The 24,549-nt window shown below is 40.3% G+C and overlaps 1 protein-coding gene across 2 annotated transcripts in view; it reads left to right on the top strand.

Moving 5' to 3' along the window:
* The window catches only part of RASA3 (RAS p21 protein activator 3), a 227,283-nt gene extending 206,668 nt beyond the window's left edge, over positions 1 to 20,615 (top strand). For both annotated transcript variants that reach the window (XM_056555987.1, XM_056555988.1), the window contains exons 17-24: positions 1,698 to 1,775; positions 3,801 to 3,874; positions 6,011 to 6,117; positions 9,281 to 9,363; positions 12,394 to 12,602; positions 13,287 to 13,390; positions 16,172 to 16,355; positions 16,683 to 20,615. In XM_056555987.1, coding sequence (XP_056411962.1) covers positions 1,698 to 1,775; positions 3,801 to 3,874; positions 6,011 to 6,117; positions 9,281 to 9,363; positions 12,394 to 12,602; positions 13,287 to 13,390; positions 16,172 to 16,355; positions 16,683 to 16,758 — 915 coding nt within the window. In that variant the 3' untranslated portion in view covers positions 16,759 to 20,615. The remainder of the gene's footprint in view (positions 1 to 1,697; positions 1,776 to 3,800; positions 3,875 to 6,010; positions 6,118 to 9,280; positions 9,364 to 12,393; positions 12,603 to 13,286; positions 13,391 to 16,171; positions 16,356 to 16,682) is intronic.
* Positions 20,616 to 24,549: the final 3,934 nt, after the last annotated feature.

Here is a 24,549-nt window from a genome sequence, read left to right as displayed (position 1 = left end):
TTATTCCCTATCCAAAGGATAGGGGATAAGAGGTCTGATCGTGGGGGAGCCCGCTGCTGAGACCCTCCGCGATCTCCCTGCAGCACCCCATTTTTATGCGGGTGCTGAATCCCCAGTTTCGAAAACCTCCGGGACTGGGGATGTGATGTCACGCCACGCCCCCTCCATTCATGTCTATGGGAGGGGGCGTGACTGCCGTCACGCCCCCTCCCATAGACATGAATGGAGGGGGCGTGGCGTGACGTCACGTCCCCAGTCCCGGAGGTTTCCAAATCTGGAGATTCAGCACCTGCATAGAAAGCGGGTGCTGCAGGGAGATCGCGCGGGCTCCCCGCAATAAGATATCTTATCCCCATCATTTGGATAGGGGATAAAATGTTTTTGCCCGGAATACCCCTTTTAAGTGAGGAATTTATGAAATTTTTAGCTAATAGTTGGAGTAGATTTCAAAGTGGCTCACGGACATTGAGAAGGATGCACCAAATTTTTGGAAGGCTTGTGCCTCTTAATGCATCTGGCGCATCTGTGCTGGTCATAAATACTTCCTTTGACACAATTGGATACATTTTTGGAAACAAGCTTCAGTTGACAATATGAGTAGTTGGCATTTGAAAGCCGTGCATTATAAGTAACAATTATATATAGTTTTGGAATTTCACTCACTTGTTCCAAGTAACACTCCTATCCCATCAGCTGATGAGTAGTAGAAGTCTGTTTGCATGAGGGTACATAGAAATAGTAGGGTGTAAGGAATATTTAGCAAACCAATATTAGTTCTTGTGAACATACTGGGTTATCCAGAAAAAACACTTTTTTTATATATATATCAACTGGCTCCAGAAAGTTAAACAGATTTGTAAATTACTTCTATTAAAAAATCTTAATCCTTTCAGTACTTATGAGCTTCTGAAGTTAAGGTTGTTCTTTTCTGTCTAAGTACTCTCTGATGACACCTGTCTCGGGAACCGCCCAGTTTAGTAGCAAATCCCCATAGCAAACCTCTTCTTAACTGGTTGGTTCCCGAGACACATGTCATCAGAAAGCACTTAGACAATAAAGAACAACCTTAACTTCAGAAGCACATAAGTACTGAAAGGATTAAGATTTTTTAATAGAAGTAATTTAAAAATCTGTTTAACTTTCTGGAGCCAGTTGATATATCTTAAAAAAGTTTTTTCCTGGAATACCCCTTTAACCTGGACTTTGACATTCACTGATAGCAAGCAGATATCTTGAAAATACAGAGGCTTTGTAACTCAAAATATATTACAAAGTAACTTAATTTTTCATCATGCAGTGGTTATACTAGAGCAGAAAGAAAAAGCAGAAGAGTGCTTTATGTGCAGGATCGTGTAGACAGCAATGATACTACTCTAGGGTAGAAACTCACTAACCAAATGTTGTTGCGCTCTGGGCACAACTTCCAAATAGGCTTATATAATGTAAATAGTCTCTGGGCAGCCACCTCTTGGTCCTTCCCGATCCTCAGCCAGGAAGATAACTTTGCAGACGGTGATGTGCATTGCATTGTAGTGTGGAAGGGTTCAGCACCATCTGCAGAGGTCACTCTTTCCTAGGTGCAGACAAAGCTTGCACATCATCATTATACAAGAAGTAAAAAAAAATTGCTAAAGACTAGATTAAGTATTGTGATATTTTATATAGTTTTACTGTTAAAACCTCTGTCTTTTTTGCAGGCAAGTTTCAAAGAGACCTACATGGCTGCATTTTATGAGCACTTTAATGAACAGAAGTATGCAGATGCTGTGAAAAATGTGAGCTTCTCAGGTTCTTTTTGGATTGCAAAGTAGTCCTAAGAAACTATTTTACTTCTATGCACGTTGAGCTTTGAGGACTAAATACGTGTTTGAGATGCTGAATTGTCGACACATAAAATATCCGGTTTACACCAGCTTAAAGTTTACCTGTCGTTAACAAAAACTTTTGATGTAATGTAGAGGATACTATTATATGTATATTTGTAATAAACATTGATTAAAAATGCTGTCCCTGCAGCTATTTCTGGTGTGTCTCTGTGAGGAGTCCAAATACAGGAAGTGAGGGCAGGACAAGCAGGGCTCTGTGCAGGCTCCTGGCTTCTCAATCATCTTGTCCTCAGTGCGCAGAGCCCCGCTTGTCCTCAGTGCGCAGAGCCTCGCTTGTCCTCAGTGCGCAGAGCCTCGCTTGTCCTCAGTGCGCAGAGCCCCGCTTGTCCTCAGTGCGCAGAGCCCCGCTTGTCCTCAGTGCGCAGAGCCCCGCTTGTCCTCAGTGCGCAGAGCCCCGCTTGTCCTCAGTGCGCAGAGCCCCGCTTGTCCTCAGTGCGCAGAGCCTCGCTTGTCCTCAGTGCGCAGAGCCTCGCTTGTCCTCAGTGCGCAGAGCCCCGCTTGTCCTCAGTGCGCAGAGCCCCGCTTGTCCTCAGTGCGCAGAGCCCCGCTTGTCCTCAGTGCGCAGAGCCCCGCTTGTCCTCAGTGCGCAGAGCCCCGCTTGTCCTCAGTGCGCAGAGCCCCGCTTGTCCTCAGTGCGCAGAGCCCCGCTTGTCCTCAGTGCGCAGAGCCCCGCTTGTCCTCAGTGCGCAGAGCCCCGCTTGTCCTCAGTGCGCAGAGCCCCGCTTGTCCTCAGTGCGCAGAGCCCCGCTTGTCCTCAGTGCGCAGAGCCCCGCTTGTCCTCAGTGCGCAGAGCCCCGCTTGTCCTCAGTGCGCAGAGCCCCGCTTGTCCTCAGTGCGCAGAGCCCCGCTTGTCCTCAGTGCGCAGAGCCCCGCTTGTCCTCAGTGCGCAGAGCCCCGCTTGTCCTCAGTGCGCAGAGCCCCGCTTGTCCTCAGTGCGCAGAGCCCCGCTTGTCCTCAGTGCGCAGAGCCCCGCTTGTCCTCAGTGCGCAGAGCCCCGCTTGTCCTCAGTGCGCAGAGCCCCGCTTGTCCTCAGTGCGCAGAGCCCCGCTTGTCCTCAGTGCGCAGAGCCCCGCTTGTCCTCAGTGCGCAGAGCCCCGCTTGTCCTCAGTGCGCAGAGCCCCGCTTGTCCTCAGTGCGCAGAGCCCCGCTTGTCCTCAGTGCGCAGAGCCCCGCTTGTCCTCAGTGCGCAGAGCCCCGCTTGTCCTCAGTGCGCAGAGCCCCGCTTGTCCTCAGTGCGCAGAGCCCCGCTTGTCCTCAGTGCCCTGATTCTCCACCCACACTTCCTGTATTTGGACTCCTCTCAGAGACACACAGACAATAGCTGTAGGGACAAAAATATACACATTTTCTTTTTTACCAATGTATATTACAAATAAACATATAATGGTATCATCTACTTAATATATATAAATTGTTTTTGTCAAAGACAGGTACACTTTAATGGCTGACCTCCAATAAAATAAAAAGCCAAGAGCTAAAAAAAAAAAAAGCAGGAAGAAATACTTGAAAAGGACATCTAAATTACAGTATTTTAGTCAGAAATATGATCAGCTGAAACTTTCCACTTTGTTGTATTTATTATGAGCAGCTGGTAGTATTTCTAATATATATATATGTATCATTGTATAGTTCCCATTAGAGTGACTATCATAATATATGATAGGGTGGTACAGTGCAGGCATTAGTGGTTTACTCCTGATTTATTTGTTACCTGCAAATGATTTTGATGTGTGGGGAGTCACGAGTCTTAATTGTCACATGCAATGTACGTGGGCATGAGACATGCTCAGAATTCCATTCATACAATATGATCTTGGTGATGGGCACACAAGCCATTTATAAACATTGGCGCCTATTAATTCAAATCACACAGCAATTTCCTTTTGTCACTAATTAATTTTCCTCATTGGATAGTTTCTGGACCTGATTTCATCCTCGGGAAGAAGAGATCACAAAAGCATAGAGCAACCTATTCTCCTTAAGGAAGGGTAAGCTTAAGCCGAGGTTCCTCTACTTCTCCAGAAGCAATATTGTGCCTATAGCAATCATTCACATTTTGCTTTTCCTTCACTAACCTAAACAAGGCAAGGGTCAGCTCAAATCTGGTTTAATTCTAAGAGGAACATTTTTTTTGTTTTCTTTTCTCTAAAATGTACAAAAATGCCATATTTTGCCTATAAAACCCAGCAAACAAAACAAATTCATATGCAGTAAGGATATTTGTTATTTGGGAGTCTAATAAATATGAAGAAATGAGCACAGGCCGCCACAGACATAACTACTGACTATATACACAAGTACATACATAGCCACTCCACACACAAACAGACCTATTTTATACATATAACTATTCTAGTCTGTTATTTACATGGAAAAAGTGTGCAATATTTGGAGAGCCATTTAGGCAGGAGAAGAAACTTTTTAGTTAAAGGGCTTCTATATCAAAAGTATGCCCATTGTGTTGGGTTTACCAAAATACAGTCACCTCTAGCACTTCCGTGATGACTAGCACTAGGGCCCAGTGTGCCACACTGCCGTTCAGAGAATCGCTGTCATCACTGCGGCCATCGATTCGCCCAACACATCAGGCTGCGGCTCAGGAAGACGATTGCTTCGGGGGACCAGAGCAGGACTCTGGAAGCACCGCAGGAGCGTGGGAGGTACAGATTAATTTTGTTGTACTCCACACAATGGCCATATGTTTGAAGAAGAAAAAACAACCACTGGATAACCTCAAGTTAGGTTCACAGTGCTAAAAGTGGCTTCTTGAAACCTGCCTGCAAAAGCGGCTTTGAAAACCACCTCTGATTTCAGCCATTTTTATTTTTGGGTGTGGAATTTCATGTTGTTTTTTAGGCTTTTTTATTTATTTATTTTTATTAAGATTTCAATGTGAGCTTCCAAGCAGATCTGCTATGATAAAGGAACATTTCTATTATTTTAGTGCTGATTTTCAGAGCTGCTTTCATGGTTTTTCTGTTTCTGGGCTGGAAACGGGGCAAGTTTTAGTGGGGAGTTTTAGGATTTTTATGTGAACATACCCATATTTACTGTAATAAAATTCCTTTTCATGGTTGAATATAAACTGTAATGAATTATCAGGGGAACATAGAGGGGGAGATTTATCAAAACCTGTCTAGAGGAAAAGTTGCCCATAGCAACCAATCAGATCGCTTCTTTCATTCTTCAGAGTCCTTTTTTAAAAACGAAAGAAGCGATCTGATTGGTTGCTATGGGCAACTCTGCAACTTTTCCTCTGGACAGGTTTTGATAAATCTCCCCCAGAGTAGTATTGGTACTTAGATGGGAAAGGGTTTTCAAACTATCATAGTACACAGAATCTAAAAAGCCGCCTCTGAAGCTCCATCAGTGGAAAAATCTAAATCTTGGCATGCAAGACACAAAAACAAACTATAGAAAAACTAAAAGAAAATAAAACTATATATATTGGTATCGTTGTAAAGATTCCAACCTGCCAAGTGACATTATTATGTACAAAGGGGTTGTCCAGGGACATTGGTTGTTGCTCATACGGAAATTGATAAAACTTCCCGTATTTTCATTGTTACTACAGCACAGATCTCCTCTTGCAGTACTGATAGCCTTAGTGTGTTCATTCCAACATGGGCAAAGCGCTTCCATCCTCGCTGTCATTGATATGTATCAAGGGGGCTGCCTGGGTGGTTTCGGTCCTTAGCTAAGACTGATCCATTTCCTTTCTCTCATCAGACATGACAGAGAAGGAGACTGGCCTAACTATGAAATTGAGCCACACAGCCAGTCCCCGTCATACATGTTACCGACACATACAGGGCGAGAAGAGCTCTCTGACAATGTCAGACGGTATACAGAACTGGATGTTTTACCAATCTACATTTGGGCAACAACCAAATATTTTTTTATGTCTTTGAACAACTTCTTATGGTTCTATCCTTTTTGACCGATTTTCTTGTTGTAAACCCCTCTTCATTTCTGGGTCTGGGGCCCTTTTACTATTTTATTGCAATTTTTACTTATGAATAGTAACATGATAGTATTTAGTAATGTTTTATTTAGAGATTTGATGTTATCTTTTAAATTTTTGCTGTAAAAAATGATGATTTACTCTTGGAACCTCTACATAGATTCATGATCAAAAGAGCTCAAGGGAGGAAGCGTTTTGGTATGAAAAATTTCAAGAAAAGATGGTTTCGGCTAACTAACCATGAGTTTACATACCAGAAAGGCAAAGGTAAATCATGCGCAGGCTTATTTTTTTAAGTATAACAAGTCTGAAGCATAAATTATTGCTAAAATTATAGCTGTTCCACCTGAAACTATGCTTAGGCTTTTCTATTTAAATTTTTTATATTATGTTTGTTTTAAACACTGATTTTTAATCTATGTTTTCATATCTGTGGAAATATCCTACCCTCTGCTATTGATTCTCAATTGAACCTTAATGGCCAAATTATATATTTATTTGTAAGAAAAATAAACCTTATGTAATACATGTCCCTTAAAGGGGCATTCCAGGAAAAAACTTTTTATTTTTTTTTTTATATATATATATATCTCAATCAACTGGCTCCAGAAAGTTAAACAGATTTGTAAATTACTTCTATTAAAAAATCTTAATCCTTTCAATAATTATCAGCTGCTGAAGTTGAGTTGTTCTTTTCTGTCTGGCAACAGTGCTCTCTGCTGACATCTCTGCTTGTCTCGGGAACTGCACAGAGTAGAAGAGGTTTGCCATGGGGATTTCCTTCTAAACTGGGCGTTTCCCGAGACACGTGTCATCAGAGAGCACTTAGACAGAAAAGAACAACTCAACTTCAGCAGCTCATAAGTACTGTAAGGATTAAAAAAAAATTAATATAAGTAATTTACAAATCTGTTTAACTTTCTGGAGCCAGTTGATGTATAAAAAAAAGTTTTTTCCTGGAGAACCCCTTTAAAGGGGTACTCCGGTGAAAAACTTTTTTTTTTTTTAATCTACTGGTGCCAGAAAGTTAAACAGATTTGTAAATTAAAAAATACAATGTAGTCCGGACCTTCTAGGTGAGTAAATAAAAATGGATATACGTGGATCGTGCTTCAATAATAATTAACATTTATTATAAAATATAGATAAGATTTCGACACTTCTCACAGGGCCCTTGTGAGAAGAACATACATATTAAAAGGCAACCTAACAATGTATTTAGGCAATAGTAATTAAAACTATAGACCTGGCATAGGATAATAAAATAGCAGAGTAAGATCTGTACCATACAAATATATTAAAGAGTTGCTCTTCTGGGTATTTAGGGTAGATATGTCCCTTTTGGATACAGTAGCAAACAGTCTGTAATATTAGAAATTGTTACCGGTCTGTGAATGGTAACTCAGGCGATGGGTATTGCTCCCGCAATGGCTGAGTGTCCGTGGTGTGCACAGTTCTCTGTGCGGTGCTTCCAATTGTGAGCCTGATCCAGTAGAATCTGAGCGCGGTGGCAGTCGCTGTCGGCTGAGGCGCTGGCAGGCGCCGAAGATCGCAGTGGTGTCCGGGGACTGCTGGCGCTGGCGTGCGCTGGAGTTGGTATTCCTCACCGCTTTGCTAGTTGGTGGACAGGACCATGTACTGGAGGGCTGGAAGTTCACCTCGTGTTGCCGGCGTCTGACGTCAGAGCCGGGATGGCTGCACCAGGATGGTTACACCGGAATGGATCTGAACTGCTGAACCGGGTAGGTAGCAGAGTAAGAGCGCTAATAATGGTACAGTTCATAAAAGGTAACTGGCCATAAGGTTTAGGCGCAGTTCGAGTACTACTATGCCAGTAGATAACGACTAGACGCGTTTCAGGGTTGTATAATGTAACCATTTCCTCAGTAGTCATGCTAATGAGGAGAGGGTTACATTATACAACCCTGAAACGCGTCTAGTCGTTATCTACTGGCATAGTAGTACTCGAACTGCGCCTAAACCTTATGGCCAGTTACCTTTTATGAACTGTACCATTATTAGCGCTCTTACTCTGCTACCTACCCGGTTCAGCAGTTCAGATCCATTCCGGTGTAACCATCCTGGTGCAGCCATCCCGGCTCTGACGTCAGACGCCGGCAACACGAGGTGAACTTCCAGCCCTCCAGTACATGGTCCTGTCCACCAACTAGCAAAGCGGTGAGGAATACCAACTCCAGCGCACGCCAGCGCCAGCAGTCCCCAGACACCACTGCGATCTTCGGCGCCTGCCAGCGCCTCAGCCGACAGCGACTGCCACCGCGCTCAGATTCTACTGGACCAGGCTCACAATTGGAAGCACCGCACAGAGAACTGTGCACACCACGGACACTCAGCCATTGCGGGAGCAATACCCATCGCCTGAGTTACCATTCACAGACCGGTAACAATTTCTAATATTACAGACTGTTTGCTACTGTATCCAAAAGGGACATATCTACCCTAAATACCCAGAAGAGCAACTCTTTAATATATTTGTATGGTACAGATCTTACTCTGCTATTTTATTATCCTATGCCAGGTCTATAGTTTTAATTACTATTGCCTAAATACATTGTTAGGTTGCCTTTTAATATGTATGTTCTTCTCACAAGGGCCCTGTGAGAAGTGTCGAAATCTTATCTATATTTTATAATAAATGTTAATTATTATTGAAGCACGATCCACGTATATCCATTTTTATTTACTCACCTAGAAGGTCCGGGCTACATTGTATTTTTTGGTTTTTCCCTTTCTAGCAATTAAGGTATAGTTGCTTGCCCAGTTTGACCTCGGTGCGTAATAGTTGTGAGCTGCACACACCTATATAGTTTTTTCTTCTTAGATTTGTAAATTACTTCTATTAAAAAATCGTAATCCTTCCTGTACTTATTAGTTGCTGAATACTACAGTGGAAATTATTTTCTGTTTGAACAGCAGAGCTGTCTGCTGACATCATGAGCACAGTGCTCTCTGCTGACATCTCTGTCCATTTTTAGGAACTGTCCAGGGTAAAAGGAAATCCCCATAGCAAACATATGCTGTTCTGGACAGTTGATAAAATGGACAGAGATGTCAGCAGAGAGCACTGTGCTCGTGATGTCAGCAGAGAGCTCTGTGTTTCAAAAAGAAAAGAATTTCTGCTGTAGTATTCAGCAGCTAATAAGTACAGGAAGGATTAAGATTTTTTTAATAGAAGTAATTTACAAATCTGTTTAACTTTCTGGCACCAGTTGATTTAAAAAAAAAAAAAAAAAAAAGTTTTTCACCTTAGTACCCCTTTAAGTAGTGTTAGCTCTGCTATAAGTGTGGAAGGTGTATGATTGTTTACAGGCATCGTGTAATCCCATGATTCCAGTAGGTGGGAAAAAAGCTGAAGCCGCTATGTGTACAGTATTACTGACAGAATCATTACATCTCTGGTTTCTTGCAGCTGATCACCCACTTTGTAGTATTCCAATTGAAAACATTTTAGCTGTAGAAAGAGTAGAAGAGGAGTCCTTCAAAATGAAGAATGTAAGTAAGAACGGGAACATTGTTGGGTACCAAATGTATTTCATTCTTATTGAATAACTGACTGTCATCAGAAAATAAACTGGAAAAAAAGCTGAATAATAGAACAAGGTCACTATCTACATAATGGCAAACATAAACAGCAGCACTCCAGATATGATCAAATAAGTGTGACTTTATTTACACAAGTATGAGTGGCGACATTTCAGCTGGCTCACCCAGCCACTGTCAAGCAGTGAGTGATACAAAGGCGCTTATTCTTATAGCCCTATGAACTGTAATGTGTAAACAATATACATAAAGTACATATAAGGGTCTAAACATAGAGAAATCCTGAAATCTGCAGCTAGTCTGTATGACATGAAACTCCTTGCCAAAGAAATATGCCCCAGATGCAATGGAGCCATAGGCACTCTATATCATATGATCCGGGAGTGCCCTGTGGTGCCGGCTTATTGGTCAGATCTTCTCGCTTTCTTGAATACTGAATTATGTTTTCCTAATGTCTGCGCCCCGGTCAATAGTCTATTGGGCATTGTAGAGGATATTATCCCGACTCAATATGGTTGTTGGTTATATAGGGTATTATTGTTGGTTATAACATTATGGTTGTTGGTTATATAGGGTATTATTGTTATGCCCAGAAAAATATTATTATTAAACTGGAAGCCCCACAGTCCCTTCTGTCGATCACTAGGTGTGTTTGATCGAGGCAGATATTTCCATATACAGAATTACCTATGAAGCCAGAGGAAAGCCTGGGAAATGTTATCACATTTGGGAACCTTAGCTAAGTGTGAATGGTTTAAAGGGGTATTTCAGTGGAAAACAATTCTTTTAAGATCAACTGGTTCTAGAAAGTTAAACAGATTTGTAAATTACTTCTAATAAAAAAATCTTAATCCTTCCAGTACTTATCAGCTGCTGTATACTACAGAGGAAGTTGTGTAGTTATTTCCAGTCTGACCACAGTGCGCTCTGCTGACACCTCTGTCCGTGTCAGGGACTGTCCAGAGTAGGAGCAAATCTACATAGCAAACTTCTCCTGCTCCAAACAGTTCCTGACATGGACAGAGGTGTCAGCAGAGAGCACTGTGGTCAGACTGGGAAGAACTACACAACTTCCTCTGTAGTATACAGCAGCTGATAAGTACTGGAAGGTTTAAGATTTTTTTTAAAAGAAGTAATTTACAAATCTGTTTAACTTTCTAGAACCAGTTGATTTAAAAAAAAATTCCACCGGAGTGCCCCTTTAATACCAGCACAAGACAATGGTATGGATGCAGTGTGAATGTGGAGTGTCTGGGTTGGAGACTTATGTGCCTTATATTAACTTTTTTTTTTTTTTTTAGTACTCCGCACTGTGTTACATGTCCTTATCGATATGATGACTCTTTGGGCCTTTGTTGTTTTATTTAGCTTTGTTAAAAGTGCAAAAATAAAAAAAACTTGATATGGATATGAAATATGGCTGGCAATTCCCATTCAGGAAAATTTTACTTTAAACTAAAATGAAAGTGTACATGTCGCAAGCAAAAAGTTTTCATATAATGTAGATAATAATTAATATATATAAATAAATATATATATAATATATATATATAATATATATTGGTTCATACAGCTATTGCATGTGTATCTTTATGAGAAGTCCAAATACAGGAAATGAGGGCCGGAGAAGCAGGGCTCTGTGTAGGCTCCTGGCTTGTCAGTCCTCCTGATGTGTGAGCTGGGAGTTTGTTATAGAGCCTCAGTGCACAGAGCCCTGCTTGTCCTTTTTCCTAAAGGAAAAATATGGCTGCCCCCATAAGTTTATATAATTTCTAGTGTTACGTAAACAGAGTTACATAGTAGCTTCTGGTGTTACACTATGGCCCTGATTTACTAAGAGTGGAGTGTTTATTCTGGAGTGTTTTCAATATCACTCGTCTTTTTTTTCAGGCTTATTTACTATTCTGTCGCACATGTCGGTTATTTTTCTGTCGCACGTTTTTTCGTGTCGCACTAGTCAATTGTGTCACACAAACTCCGAGCTAATGAAATTAGATGTGTTAGTCAAAATGGTTTAGACTTGTTTATTTAAAAATGTTTCCATGAATCAAAAATATTCATTTGTTATAATTTTTCAAACATTACAACAATTATCCTTGTTTATCAGCTTGGGTGTTAAATTGATTTAAACCTTATATTGCAAATGTGTTAAAAAGAAAAAAAATATATATAAACATTAACTATCACAAAAGCATTCAATATTTTATTCATAAAAGTGTTTAACTGTACAAAATGTTTTCAGGTTATAAACCAAGTTGCTTTCACAAAAAAACACAATGGCAAACAGTCCCTTGTTAGAAATCACTCCATTTTTGGAATTTCACTCGGCCTCTTGGCTGTGGGGTGTTGTGTGAGGCAAACTCACACTTTTTCTCGAGTATTTTTTGTTTTTTGTCGGTAAAACGCCCATTTTTGCATAAAACACACCCATTTCAGAGTGAAAAAAAAACACTCAGAGTGTTTTCTAAAGTGTCTGTTTTGAGACTAAAATTTGGTCGCATAAATAGTCGCACAGACATTGCGACTAAAATGTATGCACAATAACCGAGAAAAAGAGTCGGTTGGACTTGAGGGCCAATGTGTGCACTTCCCATTAATGCCGATGGAATTTGCACAAATTGTGTAAGATTGCAGACTCTGCTGTTTTTGCCACCCAACCATCTCTGTCGGCCACAGACAGATTGGAGATGGCAGGGCACCCCTATTGTTCCTTTGTGGACCATCCTCTTTTAATAGAAAGTTCTTCTATATGAACCAATTCATGTACTGAGTCTTCTTGTACAATTAATTGTATATAGTGCATTTTCATAGGCAACAGAGTTGTAGGTATGCGTCCCAGAGTAAGAGAGATCAGTTCTTCCCTTTGCACTTAACATCCATTTTTGACTGGTAGAAGGCATCACTGAGAACCTGTCCATATATTTCCTGCATGAGATAACAGGTAATCAATATTTATTTAAAAAATGTTTTTTTTTGTTTTAGATGTTTCAAGTCATTCAGCCTTCAAGGACCTTATATATTCAAGCAAATAACTGTGTTGAAGCTATGGACTGGATAGACATCCTTACCAAAGTTAGCCAATGTAACCAGAAACGCCTCACTGTTTACCATCCTTCAGCTTACCTAAATGGGCACTGGCTGTGTTGCAAGGCTACCTCAGAGAATGCCCCTGGCTGCAGTCCATGCACTGGGTAGGTAAATGAGTTGGTTCTATATGATTGACTTTACCAATGAAAAATGGTGGTAGTATTATTTCATGATCATTGCAGTTTTGGATTGGATTCTAGACTTCTCGGAAATGACCTATTTAGTCGCTCCCAAAACACATAGCCATGTAGTCAATTGGTGCTTGGAAATGTAGAACGGCCCATAGATGTTAAATCTAAAATAGTTATGCAAACGAGAGAATATGTTAGCCAGATCGTGTACACAAACATGTATTCCCTGCTTAAAACTTAAACAGATTAATTGGGAAAGTCCTGAATTTAGCGCTCCATGGAAATGGATGGGATTCAAATATTTCTTGTCCTTTGTGTGATCATAACATTTATTGACAAGGCCCAGGTTAGGGTATAAAGAGTATGGCAGTTCAGACCAGACTTCAACTTTTTTTAATGGGAAATATGCGATTCCAAAGCCTCATCGACATTTTTTGTTACCTGTGGCAAACAGGCTTTCTAAATAGGGCTTGACCAAACATTATATTTATTATAGTGACCCCAAAAGAGAAAACTATTGTCATGTTAACTATGATGATAAACTGATCACTAAAAAATCCTTGTCGTGAAAAAAATAAAACATTTTTGATTTCATAGTGGTCTTTAGTGTACATGAATCCTGAGCAAGTTAATTTTTATGTCTTGTACTACCTACAGGGGTCTGCCAGCAAATATCCAACTTGTCATTGATGGGGACAGAGAAACGGAAAGGATTTATTCCCTCTTCAGCACCTATATGTCCAAGCTGGAGAAGATGCAAGGTAGGATGGGATGAGTTATTGCATAGTATGGACAGGCACACAATATAGTGCATTATATTTATGTAAGGTAATGGAATGAGCATTATAAATTGTATATGTATAGATATGAACAGCTTGTATAAAGACTACGCACACTAATTTGTGTTCCTGAAAAAAACATTGTTTATCCTAATTCAGTCTGTCACCCTTAAACGGACATGTTCTTCTTTCCGGCTGCATTTTATGAATTTATGTTATTCATCTAGCGCCAACATATTCTGCAGCACAGAAGATAACACTTATTGTAATCACACCCGTCAATCCCCAGAACGGGTCACATTTTTGTGACCCGCACCCTTTTGGTGCTATAAGCGTGAGCAGAAATCTAGGCACACAGGCTAAACATACATATGGACATTTATCAACGGGTTTAGTCAGGTTTTCTTTACTATAATTGTCGCAAAATTGTCGCAACTGCGACTACGCGATTTTTTGTGCGACATTTTGACTGGAAAGCGAGAAAAGCAAGTTTTCCTAAAATTTACTATGTAGTAATAATTTTAAAATGGACTACGGGTAGTCAGGTATTTATTAACTGCGACTGTCGCAACTGCGCAAAAAAAAGTCGCAACAGCGTTAAAAATTGACTAAATTTACTCCAGCTCAAACATGGAGCAGAAAAAGCTACTACCAAAGTAAAAAAGGAAAAAGTGCTTACGTGAAAGAAAATTATCAACAGGCTGAAACCAGTTGATAAATACGTCGCACATAAGCAAAAAAAAAAGTAAGGAAAAAATTACTAAAAAAAAGAATACATAAGCAAACATTGATAAATGTCCCTCTAAATTCAGACTGGTATCTTACTACTGTTAGTGGTTCTCACTACTGAGCCACAGAAACAAAAAAGAAATATATTCTATAGCTTAAAGGATGGCTTAAATGGGCACTGTCAGATACAAAAACTTTTGATATGTTGTAAAGCATGCAAAACCAATTGCTTTCATTAGAAAATTTTCAGTATTTCATACTGAAAAAGCCAGTCAAACAACTGCTCCCCCTGCCTGCTTGGACATATACTAGTCCTGCTGTGTCCATGTGTCATCACCTAGGTCATGGACACACTTCCTTGATTGACAGCTATGAGCGCAGGGTTCACAGGTAGAGGAAAAATCCTCCCACTGTCAGCTTGTGTCCCACTACTGTCAGTGAGGACAAGCTGGGAGTTGTAGTTTTGCTAATGCTAGGGGAGATGTGAGCAGACAGCGTACTGAGGGAGGGGGCGGAGACCTGCACAGTGAGGCCACGCCCCCTCCTTTTGAGAGGAATTCAGACTAGTGAGTTAAATTAAAAGTGTAATAAAAATATAAATAAAGGTGCTAGACACATAAAAATTAGATGTACATGATTAGGTACTGAGTGATATATTAAAAAAAATGTTTTTTTGTTGGATCTGACTGGTACACTTTAAACTACTAATACAACAATGTTTAACCAAAGATTAATAGATGCCCCATATTCATAGGTTACTAGTCAGTTGTAAATGTATGCACTAATTCTGGGCTATAATTTGTAGATTGTACTTAAACAAACTGTTCCGAACGCTGGAGCCGGCGCCGGGAGCTCGTGACGTCATAGCCCCGCTCCCTCATGACGTGGCTGCCACACACCCTCTCATAGATTTGCATTGAGGGGGCAGGACATGACATCACGAGGGGGCGGGGCTATGACGTCACAGGCTCCCGGCTCCAGCGTTCGGAACAGTTTGCTCCAAATGCTGAGCAGCAGAGTACCCCTTTAAACCTGACAATATTATGCTCTTAGGAATTAACTAATACATAACTATAGCCATCTCTGGCCACAAGAACCACGTGCCAGATATGGTATGAGTGCTATTGTCTGAATAGATTGTGTCCTGTATAAGCAAAATGATTCTAACTGCTGCAAGATAAAGAACTGCTGGTCTTTAAATGTACACCTGAGAAGTGCTTTTTTTTTTACTTACCCCCAAAAGCTTCCAGGCATTGCTATTATGCTGGCTGGTGTTTGGTTTATGAAATAGTAGCCACAATATAGTTATCCACCATTTGTCTTGGCTCAACTAAGGCCCTGTGGTTGATATTTACAAACTTAATTCACTATCTCTACAACATGTTTCTACCCAAACAGCGTTGTCAGGGGCTGCCCTCAGGTTTTCTTGTTCATGATCTATTTCTCTAGGTTTATCATCTTGGGCATAGCTTGCCATTATTTTTCTAGATCCCTGCTCTATATGCGCTAAGAAGTCAAGGTTTTAATTACAATGATTTAATACAAGGCCGGGATTGGATTTGGAGAAGTATTAGTCTTTCCTTTATGTGTGTTCTCCATTCATGATCTGTCCCTGGCTTTGTATTCAATAATTTAAAAACCTGAATCGGTGAACACGCCGAGGAGAAGATCACTGACTGACTGATTATACCTGTTCAGACATCCATTTATGGTAATAGGAAATGAAGCTGCATTATAAGTCTAGTGGCAGCCTTATCCTAGACATTGCTATGTCATTTTCATAAAAAAAAAAATATATATATGTTTATATCTCTATGTTTATATCTCTATGTTTTATATCTCTGTTTTATATATATATATATATATATATATATATATATATATATATATTTAAATTATATAAAAAATGAATAGTTATAAATAACTGCAATATCACGTTATAGAATTTTGCTTGGTTGCACTGTAGTTTTTTCTACAGTAAACGTCAATATGCTGTGTTAATACAAGTGGCTCCTGTTTTTGCTGTCTTGTTAGAGGCTTGTGGTAGTAAGTCCGTGTATGATGGTCCTGAACAGGAGGAATACAGTAGCTTTGTTATCGATGATCCTCGTGAAACATACAAAACACTATGTAGCATCATAGACGCTGTCAAGACATTAGAAGAAGAGCACGCTCAATACAAGAGGGATAAATTCAAGAAGACAAAATATGGAAGCCAGTAAGTAGAGATTTTATGCATGCTGATACAACACCTCAGTTTCAGCCATAACATATTGCAGCATACTTCAAAAAAACTCAAGTAAAACCTTCAAATTAAAATGGGTTTTAACAAATGTTTCAAGATATGTAAGTTCTCCAAATAGATTCAAGGATTTGATTGTCTTTAAATGTATTATTCCAAGTAATCTGTTGTAGACTAGGCTCTAGAATACAGTTCTCCATACGTTGTAGTTGTTGTGCTTTGTTCATACATGATCACCTTTTATTTATGTTCTGTATGACTTGATATGCTATGTCTAATGCCTTTTCTTTTTATCCTTTGAAGAGAACATCCGATAGGAGACAAGAGTTTCCAGACCTACATCAGGCAGCAGTCGGAGGTGTCCACACATTCCATTTGACTTGCCATGGAATGCACTTCAAAAAGGAAATAGCCCTCTTTACTCAAGATGTACATAGGAAAAAGTCATCCCGACGAGATCCAGCATTGTAACAAAATAGTTGGAACTGAAAAGACAAGATGTGCTGAGTTTTCGTGAGTGTTTTGTGGACTGTTACAAGAGCTGTAATGCACTTTATTCATCTGAGAACAGATGACAGAACTTTTATTTTTGTTTTATAACCATATGCCATAACGCCTCCAGGACTGCTTCACATATGGCTCCCTTTATTTGTGTTTCTGATACTACTTGCATTCCTTGGACAGCTTCTCGCACTTAAAGGGGTTTCTCAGAATTAGAAAAACCAAACTGATTTTTCCAAAAACAGCGCCACTCTTGTCCTCAGGCTGGTGTGTGGTATTTTAGCTCAGTTCTATTGAAGTGAATGGGGTCAAGTTTAAATAGCATTCACAACCGGAGGAGAAGTGTGGTCCTGTTTTTAGAAGAAATTAGCTCTGCTTTTTTTTTATTCCTGCATAACCTCTTTAAAAGCAATCATTGTAGGTCACGAGGGCTCTGAATTGCAGTTTTTTTTTTGCTTGCTTCTAACTCAGGTCAGCATTACTGACACACATGATTACTAAGAATTTGAAGACTTGACTTAGCCATCAAATTCAAGTAGGTTTGTTCACATGATTATTATTTCATAGAAATATTCTTCTAGTATACATACAGGTTTTCTTCAGACAGATGTGCTGTAGTGATGCTAATGTGCCATGACATCTATGGTATATTCAATAACTTGTTGTACATATTGTATCCATGCTAGGCAATACCTTGCTTCTCTTCCCATATATACTAGGAAATGAACTAAAGTACCTCCTACCAACTGGACCAAGTTTTTCATTGTGTAGTTGGATGTCTGTGGAGGCTAGACTTCCGTCATGTCTCCTATGTCCCTAAAGATGGAAACAGTGAAGCAGTGCTACATAACTCTGCACTCACCGGATAGTAATAATAATGGTATTAAAGGATAATAATAGTATTAATGGATATTCTTATCTGGGACCTGCACCTTTATCAAGAAAAAGGGTTCCCTGGCCCCCTCCAGCCTGGTTATAGCTACTTGAGGTGATCAGCAAAAAACAGCAGAGCTGGAAGGTTTAAGCAGCTTTCTTAGCTTCTATTGACTTTGAGATTTGCATAAAGAGCATAGAGCTGGGTTCATATTTCTGTCAATCCGGCACAGTCCCTTATGGGAACAGATGGGAACGCCGGATGCCACAAATAAAACTTTTGCATCATAGGTCCCATCCATTGTCCCTTAGGCTAACAGGGGGTATGGTGCCAGGCTTTTGGACCATCTGGCATATTTTCTATCGAATGTCGATTTGCTGATGAAAAAAACATAAAAACAATCATGCAGAATTTTTTTATCTGGCGCATGCTGTCCGGATGCCAAATATATATCTCATCTATGTGAACAAGGCCTAACAGTATAAGCTATGCTGTTTCTGTAATACCTGTAATAGACATCATAGTTCTTGGTGCTACACTGGTTATGCAATAGGTTAAGTAAGATGTGTAAAAGAGCCATCTACATCCAGGCCAATGGGGGCCAGGAGCCCTCTTCCTAGACACAGATGTAGGAGCCCGAGGTGGCACTTGCATCCACCCTTTTAAGCGTGCTGTTTGTTTTTGCCTATACACAAGCGTATGGCTGCTGGCTTATTGTACACATACTAGGAAAGCGGCTGACAGACGTGATGCAGGGATTACCTGGTTTTTAGAAAGTCACTAACAAACTACTAAAATACATTTATTGTTTTTGCTCTTTCTCCATAGCAAAAGTGATAATCCTGATGTTAACAGCCTTCTTATCCATTGGTCATAGCAGACCTCAACTACTTGCATAACATTTGTGACACCCAAATGTACCAGTGAAAGGTGTTGCAGTTCAACATCTGTTTAGGTGGATAAAGTAGTCACATGTGTATGGAGGCCACAGAATAAGTATCTGGAAATGGAGTCATCCCTTTATTTGGAAAATGGCATGATAAAGAACTGTTCCTCCATTTTTATATGTTCAGATATGCTTATTTTCATCCTTTGTTCAAAGCGCTTTCCCTCCAGTTTTTGTGGTGTTTGCCAACTCTTTTACTACTTTAAATCCAAAATGACTACAATGCCACTGCCAAGTAATCTTAAGAAATCTGCTAGAATCTTGGAGTGTGATAGTTTCTGGCTTCACACTATAACTGAAGTGCCTGGTGCTCTGCTTTGACTTCTCTCAATACTTCTCTCATGTAAATACTGCAAAGCTGGAAACATACTAACCAGACCTACCTGCACAGATAATCAGCTTTCTTGCCATGGAATACAAATTATTCTTCATTGAATCATTGGACAGAACATATGTGCAATTTCATGAAAACCACCACTACAAATTTTGGACCAAAGTCTGTCATGTAAAATCATGAGAAATGTAGTCCTAAAAAACACCCTGCCATGTGTCTGATTGGTGTTTTGCAAACTCGTTGCCATTGAAAACCTGTTACAGACGCTGCTGCATTGAAGATCCTTAATAATGGAATCATGGAATGATCCTTTTAGTGAACCTGTCAGCATGTATTATATCATTTGCTTAGTCTTCACCCATTGTATTTACTATGATGTTTTTATTCTACACTGTTTTCCATTGTGGAAATGTGTTTTCTTCTGGATATGTTCTTCATATCAATATTCTATTTCAGCTTACTCCTGTGGTGGTAAAGAAGCAGGACTTGATGTGATGTTTGGGACAGTAAATTCTATAGAACAGTGTGTTTATATATACACACTAGAAGCTTTGGAGACATTATAACGTAGGAAAGCAATTCATCTGACTCAAATAACTTGATGGGAATACATTGTATTATAGAAGACTTGGAGGCCATGAAGAAGTCAGAATGATTTCCCATCAGCTAACGTGATATATTTGTGTTCTTTTTTTATCAGTATTAAGTCATGGCTCAGATAAATTTTTTTTCATATGAAACCTCATATTTGTAAATTAAAAGTTAGAGCAATAGTGAAATTTAATGAATCCAGATGTTACTTGCACATATCGCTTCTCCCCTTTCTGTTGCAGAAAATATTTTATTATGAACAATATTGTTGTAGCATTACACAGATCCCATATGATACCATATCCATGAAATGAAATGATTAAAAAAGTGTCTCCATATATGCATTCTAGTGCTATGTGCATCCCATGACATAACTTTCTATCTCTTCAATTTATAACTGGTTGTAGGATCCAAACAATACTTGATAGGTGTCCATGCTTATCAGTACTGTTTTGTCTGGAGCTCTGTAGCAAGATCCCATTCTAAAACCTGATTTATTTATTTTTTTGCTCCATTCCCTTTTGCAGTAAAGAAAATCTGAAAGGTAATATATTCCCTCATAAAACTATCAGCAGCTTCAATAACATGCACTCTAGCTTTATTTTCTCTTATAACATAGCTGTACATCCATACATTCTAGTTTAATATTTTTTGTTTTAACTCAATGCCTGTTATGGAAGATGTTTAGCATTTTAGTTATTAAAGAGCTGGACGGTGACACATGCCAGCCGTGTTGTATGGAAGAATAGCTTCCATAGTGTTGTATGGAAGAATCGGTGCACTGGTTTAGTGTTTCACATTGTTTGGTACTATCACATGACATAGCACGCAAGGTATACATGTAACATTTTGACATGTTGTATAGTTGTCACTCTGTATTTTAGGGCCATACATGGATGAGTCAGTTCCATAATTTCCAATTTTTCCCTTGTTTGGTAAATTTGTTTAAAGAGGAAAAAAGGGGAGTGAATAAAACTAAGCTTTTAATTAGATACTAAAAAATAGTACACAAAGGGTGAATGTATTGTGGAACCCACCTAGTTTAGTGTTTCGACAAAATAGACGCAATAGTCAGTATATACAAACTGTTAACCAGAATAGGTACCAAGTGATATGGTGTATCACAAAGTAGCACTGGCTATCACAAACAGATAGTCCCCAATTGCTGCCCGATGCGTTTCGGACACTAGTAAATGTGACCTCCTCAGGGGCTACGTGGGAGACAATAGCCCATGTATGCTGATAAATAACCTCCATACACACATATGATTAGCACAAATAGCACATGCAGGGCCGCTGATACAATAGCAGTCCTTGATCAAAACCAATGTAGGTACCACTGTACTCCCTCAATAGTGGGGCACAGTTAAAAAGCAGGAGTAGGCCTTTAACCCGGTCTGGGTCATCTGATTAGGCGTCCTGTCTTGCTCCCGCACGAACCCGGCACGATCACAGGGCTTCTCGCCACTGTGGGTTTGCACGGGAGTAAGACAGGACACCTAATCGTACCACCCAGACTGGGTTAAAAGCCTACTCCTGCTTACTATATCTGTGCCCCCCTATTGAAGGAGTACACTGGTACCTACATTGGTTTTGATCCAGGACTGCTACTTTGTGATACACCATAACACTTGCTACCTATTGTGTTTAACAGTTTGTATATATTGATTATTGCGTCTATTTGGTGGAAACGCTAAACTAGGTGGGTTCCACAATACATTCACCCTTTGTGTACTATTTTTTAGTATCGAATTAAAAGCTAAGTTTTATTCACTCCCCTTTTTTCCTCTGCAAATACCTGATTGGGAGATCTGCGAATTGTTGGTTGGTAGATACCCATACTATATCTACATAATATATGATTACATTTGTTTAAAGCCAGAATGTATTTTTGATGCCAAGCTGTATACAGTGAAATGTAGAGAATGATGTGTAGACTATTACTTGGCAAAATTAGCTAGAAATCTAGAAGAAAATGTCTTTACTGCCTTGAGAAAAGAAATCTAAAATATGTATATGTAATATATCATCTTTGATGTAGATACTGCATTGTGTTTTTACTTGTTTATTAAAACAAATATTTTATTAAATGAAAATAATGTATTTGGGTCTAAGGCTTTTTTGTGTCTTTCCGTTATTACATGTACAATTCACACATATATACATTTTTATAGTAAGACATCTTTAGCTGTAAGTTATGACAGCAGAAATGGGAATGGCCCAGATTTATTAAACTGTGTGAGAGAAAAAAATTAGTGATTTTTCAACAACAACCAATCACAGCTCAGCTAATGAGCTGTGGTAAAGTGAAAGCTGAGCTGTGATTGGTTGTTGTGGGAAAATCACCCACTTTTCTCTGTTTGATAAATCTGGGCCAATATTTAAGTTTTTAAAGATTTGATCCAGTAATACATGCTCTAGCCCTGAACTTTCGAACTTTGTAGTAACATTGTTGTAGGAAAGGTTGAGAAGGCATTCCTTTTCTTCCTACCTTTGCTTAAAGGGGTACTCTGGCCCTAAGACATCTTATCCCCTATCCAAAGGATAGGGGATAAGATGCCCGATCGTGGCGATCCTTCCGCTGGGGACTCCCGCAGTCTTTCATGCAGCACCCCGCTATGATCAGCCTCCGGAGCAAACATCGCTCCGGGTCTGATGAATAACTGCTCCGCCCCCTCAATGCAAGCCTATGGGACGGGCTTGACAGCCGCCACTCCCCCTCCCATAGGCTTGCATTGAGGGAATGGAGCCGTGACGTCACGATACTCCGGCCCCGCAATCGTGATTCATCCGACCCGGAGCGATGTTCGCTCCGGAGGCTGATGATAGCGGGGTGCTGCATGAAAGATTGCGAGGGTCCCCAGTGGCAGGACCCCTGCGATCAGGCATCTTATCCCCTATCATTTTGGACAGGGGATAAGATGTTCTAGGGCCGGAGTACCCCTTTAAATACATTCCTGCTTCTTGTTGAAACTTCAAAAAAAACTCCATTTCCTAGTTGTAGTTTCTGTTAGGAAATGTAGTGAATAGAACAGAACACTATATATCATGCTAATGAGACTGAAATTTAGTCCTAAAAAGGGACAAAAGGCACTTCCATAGCATAATACTGTTAAATCAAGCAGAAATGAGACCCAGTGAGAATTTTGCTCACTTGTTTGCAAAACATGGCACTACAGTGGTCCACAACATATGATGGCTCTGACATATGCTTGTTTCAACATACAATGGGCTCACAGAGGCTTAATGCAGCATCAACTTATGATGCTATGTCAAAGCCATAAGGCGCTACCCGTGGGCGCAAATATTGCAGCTGACACCCGGACTGCTCAGTAAGCTGCTGCCATACCGATGCACATATAGTAGAGACACAGACGTAACAACCCTCTGAGTCACATGCAGGAAGAAGAGCAGGCTGATTGGATAGTGCTGCAGGGCAGTTCCATTGCAGTGTTGTCCCATCAAACATTGAAGTCTCCCACCCAGACAAAGATTTTGTCCCTGTAGGTACAGTAAAGTTAAAACACATCCCACATACACCCCATACTCTTTTCCTATTCCCCTGTGTTAAACTACAAGTCCTATTATCTCCCAACTGTTGCAGACCTTCAATACCTGCTGGGATTTGTAGTTCTCCTTGCAGAAGGTCTTCACAAAGTACAAGTCCAGTGTTGCTCTCCCACCTGCTCTGCACAGTTGAGTGTGCAGAGATGATGGACGGTAAAGTTGCTAAGGCAACCATAGCGACATTAAAGGGAACCAAGCATTAGATTTTACCATATTTAATGCTTGGCAATGCATTATATATGGTAAAATGGTCTCCCCCAAGGACCCATAAGTAGTCCCCTGTGCGGGGAGCTATGTTTACCTAGTCCCGCCACTACGGCCGTAGAGACGCCCCCTGGGGTGAAAGACAGCCTGTGTCTTCACTCTGCTTCCAGTGTGCTTAGGGAGCAGACGACCAAGTGGACAGCGGAGCAGCGGGACTAGGTAAGCATAGCTCTCGGTCCAAGGGGGTACTACTTACGGGGGGGAGAATTACAAACTTAATTTTCTCACCATCCCTGAGGGCCATGAAGGTGAGGATGAAGATTTTCCCACAAATAAAGTGTTGTCAAGCATAATACATGGTAAAATCTAATGCTTGGTTCCCTGTTCCCTGCGTGTTCCAATCACAAACCCTGTTGTCTTAATAAATAGGGCTCGTGCACTGGGCTCGCTGAGCATCAGTATGGTTGCCTCAGCAACTCTACCATCCATTATGTCCAGTGTCTCTTCGTGCCAAACTTTGCAGAACAGACTGGAGAGCTTCCATCCTTCTAGAACAGTGGCCTCAAACTGTGGCCATCAGGATGTTGCAAAACTTATACTCCCAGCCTGCCTGGACAGCTGTTGGCTACAGCATGCTGGGAGTTGAAGTTTTGCAACATCTGGAGGACCACAGTTTAAGACCACTCGTCTAGAATTTAATTAAAGCATACCTGTCAGATCCTACAAAAAACTTAAAAAAAAAAAAGTTATGTTACCAAGTACCTCATCCTGATCATGTTCATATGATTTGTATGTCCCTGTCATCCATATTTCACTAGAAAATAGAATATTAAAGCTGCTCATTGTCTTTTCACTCTCTGAGGGAGGGGCGTGTCCTTCTCTTGCCTGCACTGTGCATGGCTCAGCTTTCTGCCTCTGCTCTGTCTTGAGAGGGAGCCTGGCAATAAACCAATCACTGCATCCGGCTCTGTAACCCTTTCTTCTCTGGTTTTATTCTGTACATGTTACACAGAGAGGATGAATGATTATTGGAGATTGCCTGTACTCTACAGCCAAAGACTATTTGCTGAGGGTATGACGTAGATCTAGATCTTCCTAAATTAGTGCAAAGTTTTAGTGAAGAAAGTGCAGTAATTTATTATGCATACATTTT

This window comes from Hyla sarda, chromosome 2, assembly GCF_029499605.1.
Source record: "Hyla sarda isolate aHylSar1 chromosome 2, aHylSar1.hap1, whole genome shotgun sequence".
Lineage (NCBI taxonomy): Eukaryota > Metazoa > Chordata > Amphibia > Anura > Hylidae > Hyla > Hyla sarda.
This window is presented reverse-complemented; position numbering and strand designations above follow the sequence as displayed.